The 16,897-nt window shown below is 53.4% G+C and overlaps 1 protein-coding gene across 1 annotated transcript in view; it reads left to right on the forward strand.

The window, feature by feature from the left end:
• The window catches only part of PDLIM4 (PDZ and LIM domain 4), a 42,841-nt gene extending 32,631 nt beyond the window's left edge, over positions 1-10,210 (forward strand). Inside the window, exons 4-7 of the mRNA XM_086758910.1 lie at positions 2,946-3,124; positions 5,391-5,548; positions 8,702-8,822; positions 9,713-10,210. Coding sequence (XP_086615036.1) covers positions 2,946-3,124; positions 5,391-5,548; positions 8,702-8,822; positions 9,713-9,917 — 663 coding nt within the window. The 3' untranslated portion in view covers positions 9,918-10,210. The remainder of the gene's footprint in view (positions 1-2,945; positions 3,125-5,390; positions 5,549-8,701; positions 8,823-9,712) is intronic.
• Positions 10,211-16,897: the final 6,687 nt, after the last annotated feature.

Genomic DNA, 16,897 nt, shown 5'->3' on the forward strand with positions numbered 1-16,897 from the left:
TGCTGCAGGTCGTCTTTTTTTGTTTGCGGTGGCTTGTTCTCCTCCAAATAATCCCTTTTCCTTTCCTCATTCCTTCCCCTTGGAGGAAGGGACAGGCTGGGGGTCTCCAGCAAGGTGGGGACCAGAGAAGGTTGATCTGGCTGCGTGCTCGCCGTGCATCATGCGGCATTGGTACGGCAGCCGCATGCAAAACCATCCTGTAAACCCACCTTGTCCCTGGGACTGGGACGTCAACCGGCTCCTTTCTAGCTCGGCCTCGTGTTTGTCTGGTGCGGGACGGCTGCGTGAGTCGTGTTTGGCAGGAGTGGGGAGGCCTGGGCTCTGGGAGCTCCAGGCGCTGCGTGTCAGGAGGTGGGTTGCGCTTCCGAATTGATGGTCCTAGAAGGCAAGGGTGAGAAAACAGATTGTGAGTTTCTGTTTTGTAGGCTGAAAGAGTTCTCCTTGGTGAAACTTCACAGGCCAGCTCCTAGGAAGGGTTTGCAAACTCTCTTAAATTAAGAGAGGCCATAAAAAGCAGGGAAAAATGTCAGCAGAGAAAAGCAAATTAGGTCCCGAAGGGGGAGATTTTTTTTTCTGATCTTGAATTTGAGAACTTTAAAGAAATCCATCTGGTTCTAGGTTTCTGAGAATGAACACATGAATGTTTTGCACAATGCAAAGCCTTGCAGAGGTTCTCGTGGGAAAAATGCTGAAACGGCCTTTGAGATGAGAAAAAGGGGACTGAGCTCAGTCCCACGAGCAGCTTTTTGTGCAACGGGAAAGTTGTGTAGCACGGAAACTCAGAGTGACAAGAAAAGCAAAGACTGGTGTGCTCTTGGAGGGGTAAACGCTTCCTGTCTGTATTTCTGCTGCCCCCGACACGAAGCCACCAAAGAACGTGGTGGAAAAGGCTGAGGGACATCCGTTGCTTCATCTCCGTGGTCTTGCTCCGTTGGTGTTAGGGTAGCAGGAGCGCTCCGGATCCCAATGGATGCTGCGGGGTCACCCGTGGCTTTATAACGCAGCCAAGCAGACGCGAGGGTGAGCCGCCACCACCAGCATCCCACAAAGCTTCACAAGCTACCTCAGATTAAAGCGAGTCCGTGGAGATGATGGTCTCTAGGTGCTTTGGAGGAGGTTTTCGTTCCCGAAACAGCCGCCAGCCCCGTGCTCCCCAGCAAAGGGTCTGGATGTCCCCATACAGAGGAGAGGGGAGCGCAGGACCCTCTGACCAAATGCGCGTCTGGGCCCTGGCGCACAGATCGTTAACGATAATGGCCTTTTAAAAGCATAACTCCGTAGCTCGCGACGGCCTGCCAGGCAGCGTGGGCCATTGCTTTTTTCCCCGAAATGTTTATGATCCTTCTTTTCCTCTCACAGTTGAAAGTGTTTTCTTTATTTCCCTTGAAATCGTAATGTAAATCTGGGAATTGGAAACCCATAGCCTGGTTGTAATTTTTTTTTTAATAATATAAGTTGGGGAATAGTTAAAATTATATTATTCCTGGCAGCGAAATTCCTTTTTTAATAGCTAATTTGAGGTTATTGTGTTGGAAGCAGCTCTCCCCACGTGTGTGTGCACGCACGGTGCGCGAGGAGCGGTGCCAGGAGGGCTCGGGGCGGTCTGCAGTTTTTCAGCTGGTGGCAGAAAAAAAAACAACTCAAAGGCACTGTTTGCAGTTCTTAATTAAGCCCGGTTTTTATCAATGGGAGTTTTGCCCTAGGAACCGCTGAAGGATTGGACTTTCAACATCTTTTTCTGGCAGGATCTGGTTTTTATTTCTCTTAGCTGTTCGCTTTTACGAGGCTTGGGAGCGACAGTGTTTTCTGCTAGGCACCAGTGACAGACATTTGTTCCCAATTAGTATTTATTGGATTATTTTAATCAAACGTAAGCTTTGTATTAGAGCCCCGCACGATGCGCTGTGTTATTTGTTCACAGGACGGTGTTTTCTTTTTCTGCCTGGTTTTGCATCGGCGTCACTCTGCTGAAAAGCCGGTGCGAGGCCGCGTCGCCGGGGACCTGCCCCGAAACAGATTAATCCAGATTAAACAGATTAATCCAGATTAGACAGATTACAGCCTCTGACCCCAGCACCGATTCCTTCCATCAGTACAGGCATGTTTCTGGCTCGCGTGGCTGGAAACAACAGCAGCCGGCGCGTGTCCTGAGGCCGTGCCCGGCTTTCTGCCGCTCTTCCCGGTGGCGAGATTAGCGGGAGGTACTGTTGGATTTATGGGTGTGCACGGGGCTGGCTCACAAAGCCTTGGAAAAACACCTAGGTAATGTTTGATGTAGGTAAAATAATACGGAAAACTTGCGTTTTAATGGGATCTGGGACAAAAATATTTTTGTAGTTTGCCTTGGGATTTAAAAAGCAAATTAAAATATTAATGTTAAGCCAAACCAGTGTGTTTCTCACTGTAAATGATCTTATTTTGGGGAAAAAACTCCCAAAATGAACACAAGCGGCAGGAAAGTGAAAATACCAGTGCTGGCCTCTGGGCTCGGGGGTCCTGCCCAACCCGCGTGAGGGGCTGCGGCGCCGGGGTTTCATCCTGTTTGGCCGGTGGAAATCAGAGCGAGTGCCCCGAAGTCAGGGGAGCGCTCGGCGCTCTCCCAGCGATGTAACGCAGAACGAGAAGCAGGCTCGCAGCCTTTCTTTGGTGGAAATAACAAATATGCTTTTACAGGAGAGTAAGTGCGGGATGCTTGGCAGCAGCTCACCGCGGAGAAACAGGCAGGTTCGTTTGGTCGGGGACCAAAGCAAGCTGCGGAGATTCGGCAAGATTTAACTGTGGCTCGGGTCTGAGTTTCCTTTTCCTGCTGCATATCTGTTTTCCATGGTACATGTAAAATATTATTATTGCAAACTGCACGTCCCAGCGCAGCCTCTCCATCTGTATCGTACTAAGAACTATAAATCTGACAGATTTTTTTTTTTCTGCTTTTTCTTCTCTTCCAGGACAATGGACCTGCCCAGAGCAGGAGGCCGATGCCCCATGGGGCCGGGGGCAGCCCCACAGACAACAAGCAGATGCCGAACGTGCAGCATCACCACCCCACCCGGCTCCACGCAAACAGCGGCTCCGAGTCGGCGCTGCCCGGCCAGCTGAGCGGGCTCCACATCGCTCCTGCCCAGAGGTAGGGTGAGAGCGTTCCTCACGCTCGGGGTCCCACCGCTTGGTTTTGGGGCCGCGCATTGAGGCTACGGTGCTCGCGGAGCTCCAGAGATGTTGGGTTCAGCTCCTTCTCCATTAGTCGAGTGCAGCTGGGAGGGGAAGAAAAAAAAATTGATTAAAAAATAATTTAAAAGGAGGTTTGCAGATGCCACGTTCAAGCTTATTGTGATGCTCAGCAACGTTCAACCATTTGTCTCAAAGATGGATGAAGGTGCTGGTTTTCTGGATCCACACAAGATCCTTCTGTCGCCGTTGGGGGTAGGTGGGTGAGCGGCATCAGATCTGGTCCTCAGGCTGGGATTAGTGCCAGGGAGTGGCACAGATGTTAGCATCCTGGTTTTTCAAAGTATGTATTCAAGGTAGGATGGAAGGGGATCGCCCTCCTCGGAGTGGGGCTTGCACTTCCACAGACCGCGGAGCAAATACTTGGCCTGGGAGCTGGAGGTATCCACGGAGAAAATGAACCCCAGTCAACCTGAGGTGTTTATAAATGTGAGATCTGCTCAACGCAGCTGTCCGGGAGGCTGGGAAATAAATAACGCTTGTAGGAAAGAAAAAGCTTTTGCGTAGCCAAGAACGGTTTGGGTGGATGACTGGGACTGTGAGACAGGCCGGGCTGTGGGCCGCGATGCTTTCGCGTGGCTTACGCTGCTGCTGATTTATGCTCCTCCAGCCTGGCAAAGCATTCTGCAAGGAAGTAATGTCTGTGTCAAATAAAAAGAGCAAAAAGAGGGTTGGCTTTTTTCAGCTCGGCAGCTCTGTGCCTGCACGAATTCATGTTTCAGTGGTGCTGCGAGCCAGCTGATCCCTGCTCCAGGGAAGTTAATGAGGTTGGAAAGAGCAGAACTGCACAAAAAAAATAGAGAACAAAATCTGATGCGATCTGTGTCGGAGCCAAAAGCCGGGAGATTATCCGGGTGTTTGAGCAGAACTGGGTCAGAAGTGCGTTCCCTTTGAATTTGTGCTTGGTCAGGCCAGGCTGGTCAAAACCTGCCCTGTTTCATGGGAAATATGGGAGCTGACGTAGGGAAGGGCTGGAGCAGGGCGCTCAGGGAGGGTTTGGGCTGGCCGGGAGTCGTGGGGATGGGTCCTCGGCTGCCCCACTTCTGCCCCTCATCCCGAGAAGTTGGGGTGTCAGAGGCTGGCAGGTCACTCCCAGAAAACGGAGCTTTGGCTTTCCTTGGAAAGTGAATCCTGTTTGGGTTTTCTTTAATTTGTTTGTTTGAAAGTGAGCTTGCTTGCTTGCTTTTTTTTTTTCAGGTGGGCATGAGTATAAAGCTGGTGCAGAAAACGAGTCAGATGATGGCTAAAGTGTGTTAAACAATCTGATGGGGTCAGGGCAGGCGCTATTTTTATTAGCTTTATAATGGCCTCGATGACCTTCTCCTTGCAGAGGAAGAGGAGCCCCTTCCCTTTGCCTCAGCAAAGCACAACCGCTCTTGAATCCGTCTTTACTCGGCAGGATGCTTAAACACGTACCCAAAATCTGTTTGATTCCAAACCACGCTTTCCATGTTTTGATGTATCAAATGAACTGGAATAGTGGTTGAAATTACTATTTGCTCTCTGTCGTACCCCGATCACGCCGCGCACAGACACGGAGCAGCCTCAGGTCTGGATGCTGCAGGTTGGCGCGTGGTCCGGAGGGGAAGTTTCGGGGCTGCTCCCGTGTCCCATCCTTGGCGCGGTGCAGCCCCGTGGGGTGTTCTTCTCGTTTAAGCCACGGGCTGTGTCTGGTAGATGGCTCTTTAAAGCAGTGGCCTGCAGAAATGCTAACCTCAAATGAGGCATTTGTGGCTGGTATGGAGGTTTGCTGTCACGCCTGCAGCTCCCCGCACCGGGTGCCCTAACAGGGGTACGAAGGGTGGGTGCATCCCCTGGCCCTGCATAATTCAGGAAATGCATTGCTTTACCCATTTTTTCAATAAATTCCCTGTGTGGCAGAGCGATTTACAGTGCTGGTAAGCAGCTGCCCTCTTTCATGAAGGTACCTGGGCCAGCCCTGGCTGCATTGCTCAATCGGAGCCGAACAGGGAACAAGTTTCACGTCCCAGGTTCCGTGGTTGTTCCTGGGACAGGCGTGCCTCCAGGGAGAGAAACCAGGGGAACAAAGAGGTGTTTAATGGAACCTGTGGGAATGTGGAGGTTTCAGTACCTCCCTGATGAGCTGTTTATGTTTGACCTGAGCCTTTCTTGCTTTTTTTTTTTTTTTTTTTTTTTTTAAACAGCCTCGACCCCTTGAAGCCTCTCCCACGGAACAGAAATGGGATTGATGTGGAGTCGGACGTCTACAAGATGCTTCAGGATTATGAGAGGCCCGTTTCGGAGCCGAAGCAGTCCGGATCTTTCCGGTACTTGCAGGGCATGCTGGAGGCTGGTGAGAACGGTAAGGAGGTTGGCACCCACAGCGTGTCCCTGCGAGTCCCCTCCACCTGCCCATGGCCGGGGCTGTGGCAGCTGTTGGCTTGAGGGCATTTGTGAAACGTAGTGGCCCAACGCGGTTGGGTGAGGTCACCGGTGGAGAACGTAGGCCTCTGAGTAAATGGTGTTGGCTCAAGGACATGGGACAGTCCCCAGCGACGCAGGGAGAGAGATCAGGAGCTCTTGGCTCACTTCTCAGGTCTCTCTCAGCTTCCTGCCTGTGTCATTGATGTGGGCAGGAGCCAAATCTGAGCATTAAGTAACAAAATCTCCAAACCATACATTTCAGCTTCTTTTTATTTGCCTTTCAACCTGAAGTCCATTGGGGCTTTCACGTTCAAACTTGCAGGCTTCGCATTACCATCATGAGGGCAGGACTCTTCTTTCTGCTTCCTTCCAAGAGCCTCACACTCCAATCACATGAATCCAGGAACTTAGGTTCCATGGGAAAATACCGACTACTGCAAATCTCATTATGGAGCTGCAAGAGGTAGCGAGTCAGGCTGTTGCACTTCAGTTCCTGTGGGTATAAAATGATGGAGAGCGATATTCTTTCACTAGAAGGAAATTGCTCCTTGCTTCACAAGAAGCATGATCATGTATAACTTCTGAGCATCAAGAGTTTCCACCATTTTTCGTTTTCTCAGCGGTACTTAAGGCATGTCCACAAAGCATGAGATGGGATCGACCTTGGAAGGACTGGATGTAAATGTTACAGCCCCTCTGAGGCTGGCAGGGAAAACCGGTGTTGAGTCCAAGTTCCAGATGTACCTTCAGGTCCCTCACCGAGAGCAAGCATGGGCGGGTTCCCAACGAGGCGTCTGCCGCACCCCAACATCTCCTCGTTAGGAAGAAGGCGGGGACAAAGAGGTGCCAGGGCAGCCCCCAGACCCTGGGACTGTCCCAGCCAGTCCCGGACCTCTGCTCACCCCGCAGCGTCTCGGCGCCAGCCCGTCACTGGTGCAGCACCGTGTTTGGAGGCTGGGGTCCCAGCCAGCGTGGCGGGGGGGTCTGCCACCCACCCACCCTTTCTCTCTCAGCCGCGCTGTGCAGCGGGCGGAGGGGATGCACCGGGGCTGCGGGCACGGTCTCACTCGCGCCTCGCTCGTTAGGATGCTATCGGTGTTTGTTTCATAAGGGATGAGAAATGAAGTGAGAAGCATCTCTCCTGGCGTGCAGCTCTGCGATGTTTCAGCACAGTTTAAATCCCCATGAGTGTTCCTGCTGGGTTGTTTTACAGCTGCCACCCTGCTCCTTTTTCCTTAAGCCTAAAACTACGTGGTTTTGCCCGAGCCTGCTGTGCGTTGTCCTTTTAAAGTCACGATCTCGTCTCCTGAGGAGCTGGGTGTCGCCGGCCCCGTCCCGCACTCTGGGGAGCAGTGCTTCGTGCTGGAGATCTGCTGGAGGAATCACAGCAGTCAACTCCGTAGGTCCTCTCGGCACGGGACGGATGAGCCGCAGCTGCAAACGCGGACGGCGATGGTTAGGATTGTGGAGTTAAAGCATCTCGCTGCCTCGCTGAGGACCATAAATTACGCTGAGACTGTGGGCTGGTGAATGGAAGGAAATGATCCGTCGTTCGGGAAGATGGGAAGCAGCCCTCTCTGCAGGACTCATTTTTCTGTAAAATTTTTTTCTTTTTTTCTTTTTTTTTTTTTTTTTTCCAAGCAGCGTATCCAAGTGCTCTGTCTGAGAGACAGCGACAGCTGTTGGCAGAGAAGTGTGTCTGGTCCAAGCAGGCCGTGTCACACGCTGGGGAAGCCCCCAGCTTGAGCAGTTATTTCGGTTTATTCCCAGCAAGTCCACTCCTGGGCAGGCAGACTCGCGTGTACCAAGGCTCTCAGCGTCTCCAAATGCTCTGTTATATCTTGGGAAAGTGGAGGTTTGGTGAGCGACCACCGGTAGTGATGCACAGGTTCCAGACCCTAACAGTTCACCTTGGGAAAGGCAGAGACCTTCCTGGAGCCATGAGGGTACTTCGGAGCAAGATCCAAGTGGAAGATTCCAAAAGATGGAACACCTGGGTCAGGAAGTGCCTGGGCCCTGCTGAGACCTCCTGGGCATCGTGGTCTTGAAGCACGGGGGCTGAAATAAGCATGGGAAGCCCGAATGGCTTGTTCATCCAACAGCTCCTCTGCTTCTTTTCCAAAGTGTGTCAGCTGATGGAGTAAAATATGTTCTCCTTTTTCAGGAGCTGTTCCTTTCCATAACCTTAGGCCATCACAGAGGAACCACAGATCAATAAATCCCCGAAAGACCAGTGAGTTGTGAGCCGTGAAGAGCCATGCAGTGAATACTGGAAGCTTTTAAGCGTCCCAGTTCTTGGCAAGGGCTGTGTTTGTATTCTCCGAAGAGTGAGGGCAGATGAGAGGTGATCTGTAGGGAAGGGTCTGCAACACTGGAAACTTGGCCCTGATGTTGGTCGTATGCGCAAAACTTTCATTGCTTCCTTTCCCGTCGTTGGACCTCTGTGAAAGGAGGCTTGGTGCCCCAGAAGACCTTGTCTTCTACCACAATTTTATTTTATGTTATTTGAGATTAAATGAGTCTTCTAGAAAGTAAAATGCATGTAATTCTATTATTGTTTGATTTTTCCCTGATTCTCCAGAAGGCTTTCATCTTTATCTCCTTGACTGATGGTGGATCTACCCAGTGCACCCGAAGTGTTGGTGTGGTAGAACTTCTTTCTAGAGTTTTCCTGAGGTGTTTGCCGTTTTATCTTAGCTCACTAAATAGTATTGCAGCTAAATGAATCTCTCATCCCTAGGTTAAGGCTGCCTTGCCTTTTGACAAGGTGTACGTACTGAGCTGCTGCTCTCGTGGTACGTGGAGAGATGATCTGCTGATGAGCCAAGGGCTTCTGCCACCGTCCGAGCTGTGTTACGATGAGCAGAGCGTCAGCGCGGTGCCCTGTGGTCACCTGCACACCTGAGTGCTGTGTGACTTGTGAGATAGTTGGTCTTGCTATTTTCTTTTTACTTCCTTACAAGCAAGCTGGGGGTTCTGTTGTGACAGCAGAGACTCATCTGACTCCTTCAGGAAAAAAAGAAGGGGGGGGCGGAAAATAAGTCCTGTGAGGACAAGTTTTCAATCTGTGTCCGTTTAAAATTCTTGGCAGGTGAAAAACTGGACAGACTGAGCAACCCCCGAAACATCAAGTCCCCGGTGTCAAAGCTCGGCGGCGCCATGTCCGGGCTGCAGATGCTCCCCGAGTGCACCCGCTGCGGGAACGGGATTGTGTGAGTGTCACGGCTCACCGTGGTGGGGACGCTAACGCTGGGGCACGGCTGGGTCGGGTCCTACCAGACACGTGGGTTGGAATTCATAGCAGAGCATGTTGAATCCCTTTCTGGTTTTTGCTAACCGTTACATAAACCTGGAATTGAGGAATACGGTTTGGGTTGCCCGTTTTAAGGGAATCTTGCAGCAAAATGGAGAGGATTCATGGGACGGTTTCGGCTTATCACAGTAACTGCCTGGGGCTTTGAATAGCGCCGGCAGCACTGGTGTGCTTTCACTGCCTTACAGAGGAAGAAACATTTTGAGGGTCAAGTAGAAGAGGTTGGTTTGTTTGTTTGAAGAGTTACTCCCCGACAGATGACTGTTGGGTCTGATTTCAGAGAATATAGGCATTTTCCTGCCTCATCGTGTTGTAATTTATGTTCTGTTGTAATTTATGTTCTGCCCGAGCCAGATTTGCTGGCTGAGGGTTGGCTCTGCAAATGCCAGTAACCGTGTCCTTGCTGGTGCTGTGAGCTGAGGGTCTCCGCTCCAAAAGCCGTGGTGCCTGCGCAGCCCCTGCCCTGCCAGCAGCGCTTGGAGGATGCTGGCTCCCGACCTTCGGATCGGGGCTGAGTGTAGATCTTTGAGGCTCTGCTTTGCATGGAGCTGTGGAGCGGTGCCACGGGGGGAGCGCGGACGGATGGGAACGGAGCATCCCTTCCATTGGAAATATGGTGGAGCGGGGTAGCAGCATTGGGTGGGCTGAGATGCTGGAATGGGATAACTCCCTTACGCGCCCCTACGTGCCGCTTTCCTTCAGCTACTCCGTTTTACTCGGGGCGGCAGGAAAAGCTGTTCGTGCCGATGTTTCTCCGTCTCACCCCAGCTCTCCCCATCTCTCACCCAGGGGCACGATCGTCAAAGCTCGGGACAAGCTCTACCACCCCGAGTGCTTCATGTGCGACGACTGCGGCCTCAACCTGAAGCAGAGAGGCTATTTCTTCATCGAAGAGCAGCTGTACTGCGAGACGCACGCCAAGGAGAGGGTTAAGCCCCCCGAGGGCTATGACGTGGTGGCTGTTTATCCAAACGCTAAAGTTGAACTTGTCTAAACCTGGGCTGGGCTCTGGAGAGGCCGGGCGGCCGCGCGCCCACCCACGTCCTCCCCGCCGGCTGCGCGCCGTGGCTGTAATCAACCCCGATTACCAAAGCCCAAGTTAAAATGCCTTTTCCTAGATAAAACAGTTTACACTTGGGATCTCCCGGGAATGGTGTTGAAAGCGTACCAACAGGCTTTTCCCTTCTTTTTGACACTCTGCTTTTCGGGTTGCTGCACTGGGTTATTAGTCTGTGCCGTGACCTTATCCAAGATCTGTGTAAATATTGATTAATCCTCTGCTCTGTTTCATATGTTTCATATAAAAGCAGTATGCCTCTTTTTTTTTCTTTTTTCTTTTTTTTTTTTTTTTTTTTTTTTTTTTTGCCTCCCTCTTCTGAAAGAGCAAGGAAGATTTTTTTAAAAGCTCAAAGAAAATAAGGCACTTTACCAGAAGAAGCTGACTCCTGTATCCTGACCTTAATCTCCTGCGCTCCGGCTGCCCTGGTAATTAAAACCTGACCCCCTGAGGGGCCGGGGTACCGGTGGGTCCAGGTCCCCAGCTCAGCCCCATCCCAGCAGACGCGCCGAGGAAGGGCGGTCTCTGAAAACAGTCACTGCTGTGAAATTCCCCGGAGCAGGGCACAGCAGTTTGAGGCTGACACGGACTGATCTGCGTTCCCCAAGAGATCTCCATACCGAGCATGCGCCAAGGCTTTTCTTTCTTCCTCCTTTCACTCCAAATTCAGTTGTTCTGCCGTCTGATCACCGTCAAAGGACACTGAGGCAGGATGGAGCCCACGTTAGCTATTCCCACCCGCCACGCTCCTGCCCCACTGCTGTCCTTGCTTTGGCTGGTCTGCCTCTTCCCCTTTTTTTTTTTTTTTTTTTTTTTTCCTGTATTTTTGTAGTCCTTTATTCCTAGATCCCCAGCCTGCTGCTACCTGGGCCTGCCCCGCAGCGGGGAGGCGGTGATAAAACCCCTCCAGGCACTTAGGGAGGAACGGGCGTGGTGGTAAGCCCCGAGCCCAGGGGCGGCGGGTTTGGGTTCACACCCGTGTCCCGAGGCATTGGGATTCATACCCGCATCCCAACGCTGCGCTTTCAGCTGTCGTCTGCTTTATTTTACGAGGAAAACTTGTTGAGGATCTTGGGATGTTACTTGGTTGGAGAAGTGGGATTTTGGAGTGTTTGGAGGAGAGAGTTCAGTCACCCAGCTGTGGGATGTCACCGTGCGTTTGGTACCACGAGGTTACTGCTGCTTTGCAACAGCCCCCATCATCCTCCTCGCTTGAGAGAGGGAGGACACGGGAGAAAATGAAAAGTCTGCTCGCTTCCCTGCCATAGAACAGGAAAATAAGAGATGGGGCAATGGGCAAAGTGCTCCTTCCCCTTCCGGCTCCCCGTAGAGGGGTCTGAATTCCGGGACTGGAGGAGGGTCGGAGCGTTATCCTGGCTGGGGCTGGGCATGCGCCTTCCTCCTACGGATGCTGCGCCGCAGAGGGAATAGGGATTTTGGGGTGAAACAGGGCACAAGCCTGCATCGCGGCTGGGTACCGCTCGCAGCCGGAGGGATGCTGGCCGTGCGCGTTCCTGCCAGCAGCAGAACATCCTCCTCCTTCTGCCATCGGGGTTTTTAATTACCAAAGTACAAGAAATACGTGGAAACTTTTATCACAGCGCTGAGCCTCGTTTTTCTTGTATTTGCATGGCCGTGCGCAGTAGGTTGGGCCATCTGGAGGGAAATACTGGGGACGACTGTAAATCATGAGGAGACCATCAGTAGTCAGGTGGGCAGCGATCCTGCCCTGGTTTGCGGCCTTCTGCTTGGAGCTCGTTACTCTGCCGTGGTCAGAAGCATTTCTTCTGAATTCATAGAACAGCATTCCTCCACTAACCTCACGCGTTGCTGGGCCGAGCTCCGGTCCCCAGTGCTGGGCGCGGGGCTTTTCTTGTCATTTGAAACCAAGTTCCCAGAAATCAATCTTTCCACGTGGTTATCTCGTGATGCTCTTTCTAAGGAGTAATCAACTCATTTGATTCCCCCCACGGAGCTGAAAGCCGGAGCCATGTCACACAGCCCCATCCCGGGGTGCGTTGATTGCCGGCTTCAGGCCACGTCATTCGCGTTATGGGGTTCGCAGGAGCTGTGAGCGAGCCTCCCGTGTCCCTGGGTAATACTCTTTGACTCTGTAAAGCGCGGGGCGGGAGCCATTTGTATGAAATACAAAATAAAATCGTGCTGGCTGTTTTGTGCCTCACGTTATTGAGCTTGGCCTTTGCCCTGTCCCGTGGCAGTGGCCGTGTGCGTGGGGGTCCCTTGGCATGCAGACAAGGAGGATGTGGATAAACTTTAAAAAGCGTCTTGGAGATAGAGAGCTGTACTTCCCGTGGCTTTGTGCTTCAAGAGCCTTGTTTGAGGTTTGGCCTGTGTTTTGAGGGGCTTGGTTGGTATTTTTAACTCCTGAGACCTTCCTGTGCCCCCACGTCCCATCGGGCACGGAGATGTGGAGAGCCATCGTGCCTCTGCCCGATACGTGAACGGCTCCTCTCCGCCGCTGTGACCCAGCTCATCCTGCCGTGGTCCAGAGCTTTCCTGTGTCTGCCCCTGCCTGAGGCCAGCGGGGGCAAACCTGCTCCCAAAAAAAAAGCCCTGTCCCACCCCCTCCTGCTGAGCCGGACAGGTGCTGGGTGGTAGGAGCGCGGGAGCAGGAGGGAGAGGGCAGGCTTGCCAGCAGTTTGCGGCTACGCCGGCGAGGGGTGTTTGCTTACGTAGCTAAATCTCCAGGGGTCTGGTTTAATAGATGGTTGGTGTTTGATTCGCTGGGATGTGGGGAATCAGGAGCAATGAGTTCAGCGCCTCCGACAGATATTTAACCCCAAAGGTTTTATTTGGAAAGCTGCTTATATTCACCTAAAATATTTTAAAAGACAAAACCTCAGAGGATCTGCGTGTGGCATGAACGATTTTCATATAGTTGGGGTCCGTGTAACTCCATGGCTAATTAGTGCACATATCCAAATAATTAACATGCCTGACTCCCCAGCCGGTGATTTTCCATTCCCCTCAAACGCAGGCGTGTGCCGGATCTGTTTGTGTTGGAGTCACCGGGGCCCCGGCCCCCCTGCCCTGGGCACGAGCTCTGCAGGGCGACCCCCGGCTGCGAGACGGAGGGGGGGGACGCTGGGCGCCTGGGCATCCCCAGGGTCCCCCCGGGACCCCTGCTGTCCCTGTGGCAGCCGCCCAAACCCCTCGCTGCTTTGGAAAAAACCACGCGTGAGATCAAACACGATGGAGGGCCCCGTTTATTCACTAAATGAGGTGGGAGCGGGGCCCAACTGATGCAAGTTCCAATTGTTTAACTTTTTCCATGTATCATCATTAAAGTTTCCTACTTAGCCGGGCATTATTTCCACCGCCACGCCCCCTTTCTGCTGCTGCTTTTGTTTGGAGTTGTTTAACTTTGCTTTTGTTACTGGGTGGCTACCCCAGGGACCTCAAAAAAAATCTCAGCTGGTTCATTTGTATTTGGGGAAAAGTCCTCGTGCCGTAGGAGGGGAGGCAGAGGGAAAGAGGCTTTCTGGCAAAGTTCCCTCTCCTCCCTTTCTCATGTGTGAAAGAGGCTATTTTAATTACTTCAGGGGAAAAAAATCTTCCCCACATGTATAATAAAACAAACTAACTGCTCCCGACTGGAAGGGCAGTTAGTGACAAGTTCTTTTGCCTCTGTTTCTCCCTGGGAAAGCGCAGGCTGCCAGGAGACACCCACAGAGCTCCCCCAGCCCCAGAGCCACTTCTCTCTCTGGGACACTGAAATATTTTGAATTTTTATGTCGTCCTAACACAGCTCCTTCACGCAGGGAGAGCTGGCGGGGAGGGCCTGGGCTGCGGGCAGTTCACATGCGCGGGGTCGCTCTCTTGCTGCGCAAAGACGCTGCTCAAGCACACTCCAGGCTTTTAGCTTTATTAATGAAAACAACTTTTCTTTTTTTTTTTTTTCTTTAAGCAACACCATAGTTCTTCACTTCCTAACCCAAGGGGTGCTGGGAGGCGAGTAGTGGGTGTCCGTCCTCCCGGAGCCGGGTGACTTTGAGCTGACACAAGCTGCTGGCACCATGGAACGGCGGGGCTGGGGGGTCACCCTGGGATGCTGAGCCCCATCCTTGCGGAAGCAGGCTGGAGGGGACCCCAGGAGCCCAGCCGGTCCCTGCTCCTGTCCACCAGCCACCCGTGGCCCTCCCAGGAGGTGTCTGATCCGTCCTCGGGACGGAGACTCCCAGCTCCTAGGTGTTGGCGTTTCCCAGCCTCTGGCGGGGTGCAGAGGAGCGGGTGGGATGCATAGGGCAAGAGTCAATGGGGGGTGCATGGGGTGTAGAGGGGCACATGGGGTGCCTGGGGTGCAGGGGCATGGGAGCAGGCCGAGCTCCAGCCCAGCCAAGCCAAGCCCAGGCTAGCCAAGCTCAGCCCAGCCCAGCCTCATCGGGCGCTGCGCCTGTCTCCTGCACCATCTAGTGATGGAAACCGAAATATCCAGCATCCATACCGATGGAAACGGAAATATCCAGACGGGATGGGAGGAAAGAAAAAAAAAATAAAATAAACGGTCGTGAGGTGGTTCCCAGGTGGGCACCGCCAAATCCACCCGGAGGGCAGCGCTTCCCAGAAACCTCTGGCAGAGGCGGGTTGGAGCCCATTCCCCGGGTGCTTGCGTGCCATCAGACAGCCCAGCCCTTCTCCGGCAGGATCCCGTGCCTTTCCAAGCTCTGACGCAGCCATGCCCCACATCCCGGGGCCCTGAGGGGCCGGGGGAGCAGGATGGGGGGTGGTGCTGCCCCACGGCGCAGGTGCTTGTCAGGCTCTGCTTAGGAGAGGAGAAGTTCACACACCACCACCAGAAACTGGGAGGCAATGGCCACAACTGCCCCTAAAAACCTCAGAATCCCGTAAATTAACACGGTTTCACGTGAGCATGGTGCTGGGCAATCCTCAGTCCCGTGCCTGTACCTGCTGCTGAGAGCAGCGAGGCTAGAATCCGTCAGGAGCCTTTTCAAAGGTTGGCAAAAATATTTTTTTTCCCAGATGCCATTGTCCCGGTGCGCCGTGGCCCTGATGGACACCAGCAGCAGCTCCAGCCGCTCCAGGGCAGGTGGCCGGGGTGTCAGCCCGGGGATTCGGGCCAAGCGCGGCCGTCCCGCGCTGTCACACGCGGAGCCCTCGGAGGACACTGCACAAGCACACTTACAAAAGGGATTTTGCTTTGCCCTGCCGATAAGCAAGCTTCCACGTGATACGAGTGCTACGCAAACAGCACAGAATGAGAAAACTCCAAATTATGGCGTGTTTTCTCAATTGCCAGCTCTCAAGACGGCTACTGGGAGGGTGACGCAGTCGTCCCACCAAGGCAGAGGATCCCTTGAGAGGGGCCGTGCCCAAGCAGAAGAGGGGAGCAGAGCCGCCGCGGGCAGTAAGCACCCCAGCCCGGAGCAGAGCAGGAGCTCTGGTGACGGCCATGCCAGGCGGTGACGTGACAGCACACGGGTGGCAGCCTGTCAGTGCCACTTCTCCCCCCAGCCCCTGCCTGACTGGTTTAGGCCAGGTTAGAAAAATCTGTTTGCACAAAGCAAAATGCTTGCACAAGAGGTGGTTTCTCAGCTTTTTGAAGATTGGCTCCCTCTTCCCCTCTGATGGTGGTACTCCTCCTTTGCTCTGCCAGCTCCTCAGCATCTGATTTCACTTTACAGGAATCTCTCTGACCTCGTTTCCCACACGCTGCTCTTCATCTAAGAGCTGGAAGCATGTGTTAGAATGCTGCAGCGAACCGTGCTGGCCGCTTTCAGAGGGGTCATTTGGGAGAACCAGGACTGGTCCCTCCTCTACCGCTCGATGACTGCCCGAGCCATTTACCGGCCACCCATTCCCTGTGGTTTTCACCATCCCCGTGCCTCATGTTGGATGCCGAGTGGGGTTTGCAACCTGGGGAGCAGGCACAGAGCCTGCCAGGAGAGCAGAGCGGTCTGGGCTGAGATGGTGGGATGCAGGAGCTAGTGGTGCTGTGGCAGCGCTGCCTCGAACACCGGGTACTTCTGTCACTGCTAATTTATCTGGATTCACAGTCTAAGAGAAAACGCCCAGGTGCTTTTCTGTTGAATACACAAAATTTATTACACGTTCAGGATTCATCCACAAAGCAGATAAACCTGAGCGTGTCAGACACCTACCGCTTACTTTTGATACGCTAAATTTGCAGTCTAACCGCAGTTATTTATGAGCCCTGCAAATTATTCCTCTGTAAGCAATTACTGTTGACTGAATGATTGTGAAGATTTCATTAACACTAATGCTTAAGACAACATGCTCCCAATTCCCTCTTTCCTCACGGGTGCAGACATGCGCTGCCCGCCTTTACGCTGTTCTGCACAGCCCCAGGGCAGGGCAGGGCCGGTGCCTGCCAGCCCCTGATCTGCCCTAACCCGCCCCACGTGGCTCCCACTCCGCTCTTATCACTGGGGACACCCTTGGCTGTGGCATCCAGATGCCACCTCCAGCCCCTCTCCAGGCAGGGGGTATCTAATCCTTCCCTGTTTACCTCCTGCCATTGGCTCCCAGCCCTTATCCCGAGCAGCAGCAGATCCCTGCCTGGCCTGGATAAACACCACCGGCTGCTTCTCCTCCCCAGCGCTGCCGCAGCGATGGCTCCCCGCTCTGTGCTTCTACCTCCGATCGTCTCCACCAGCAAGATGCTTCCCAGCCCACCCTCGCCCACCACCGGCACAGGCGTCCTCAGCTCCGCGTGGCCCGTTCCCAAGCGGCTGCCTCGCCGTGCACCTCCTGGGAGCCCTACCCCTCCAGTAACGTGCGCGCTGCACGGATTTCAAACGCCACCACGTTGCTGGGCACCCCTGGAGTTATTTCAGAAGATGATGGCATCGCTCAGATGCCTGGGCTGGCTTTGCCAGCTATCTGCTTATCTCGCTCCAGGCAAAGCCGAGTCACGT

Source organism: Chlamydotis macqueenii, chromosome 14 (genome assembly GCF_036417535.1).
Source record: "Chlamydotis macqueenii isolate bChlMac1 chromosome 14, bChlMac1.mat, whole genome shotgun sequence".
NCBI classification, from domain to species: Eukaryota; Metazoa; Chordata; class Aves; order Otidiformes; family Otididae; genus Chlamydotis; species Chlamydotis macqueenii.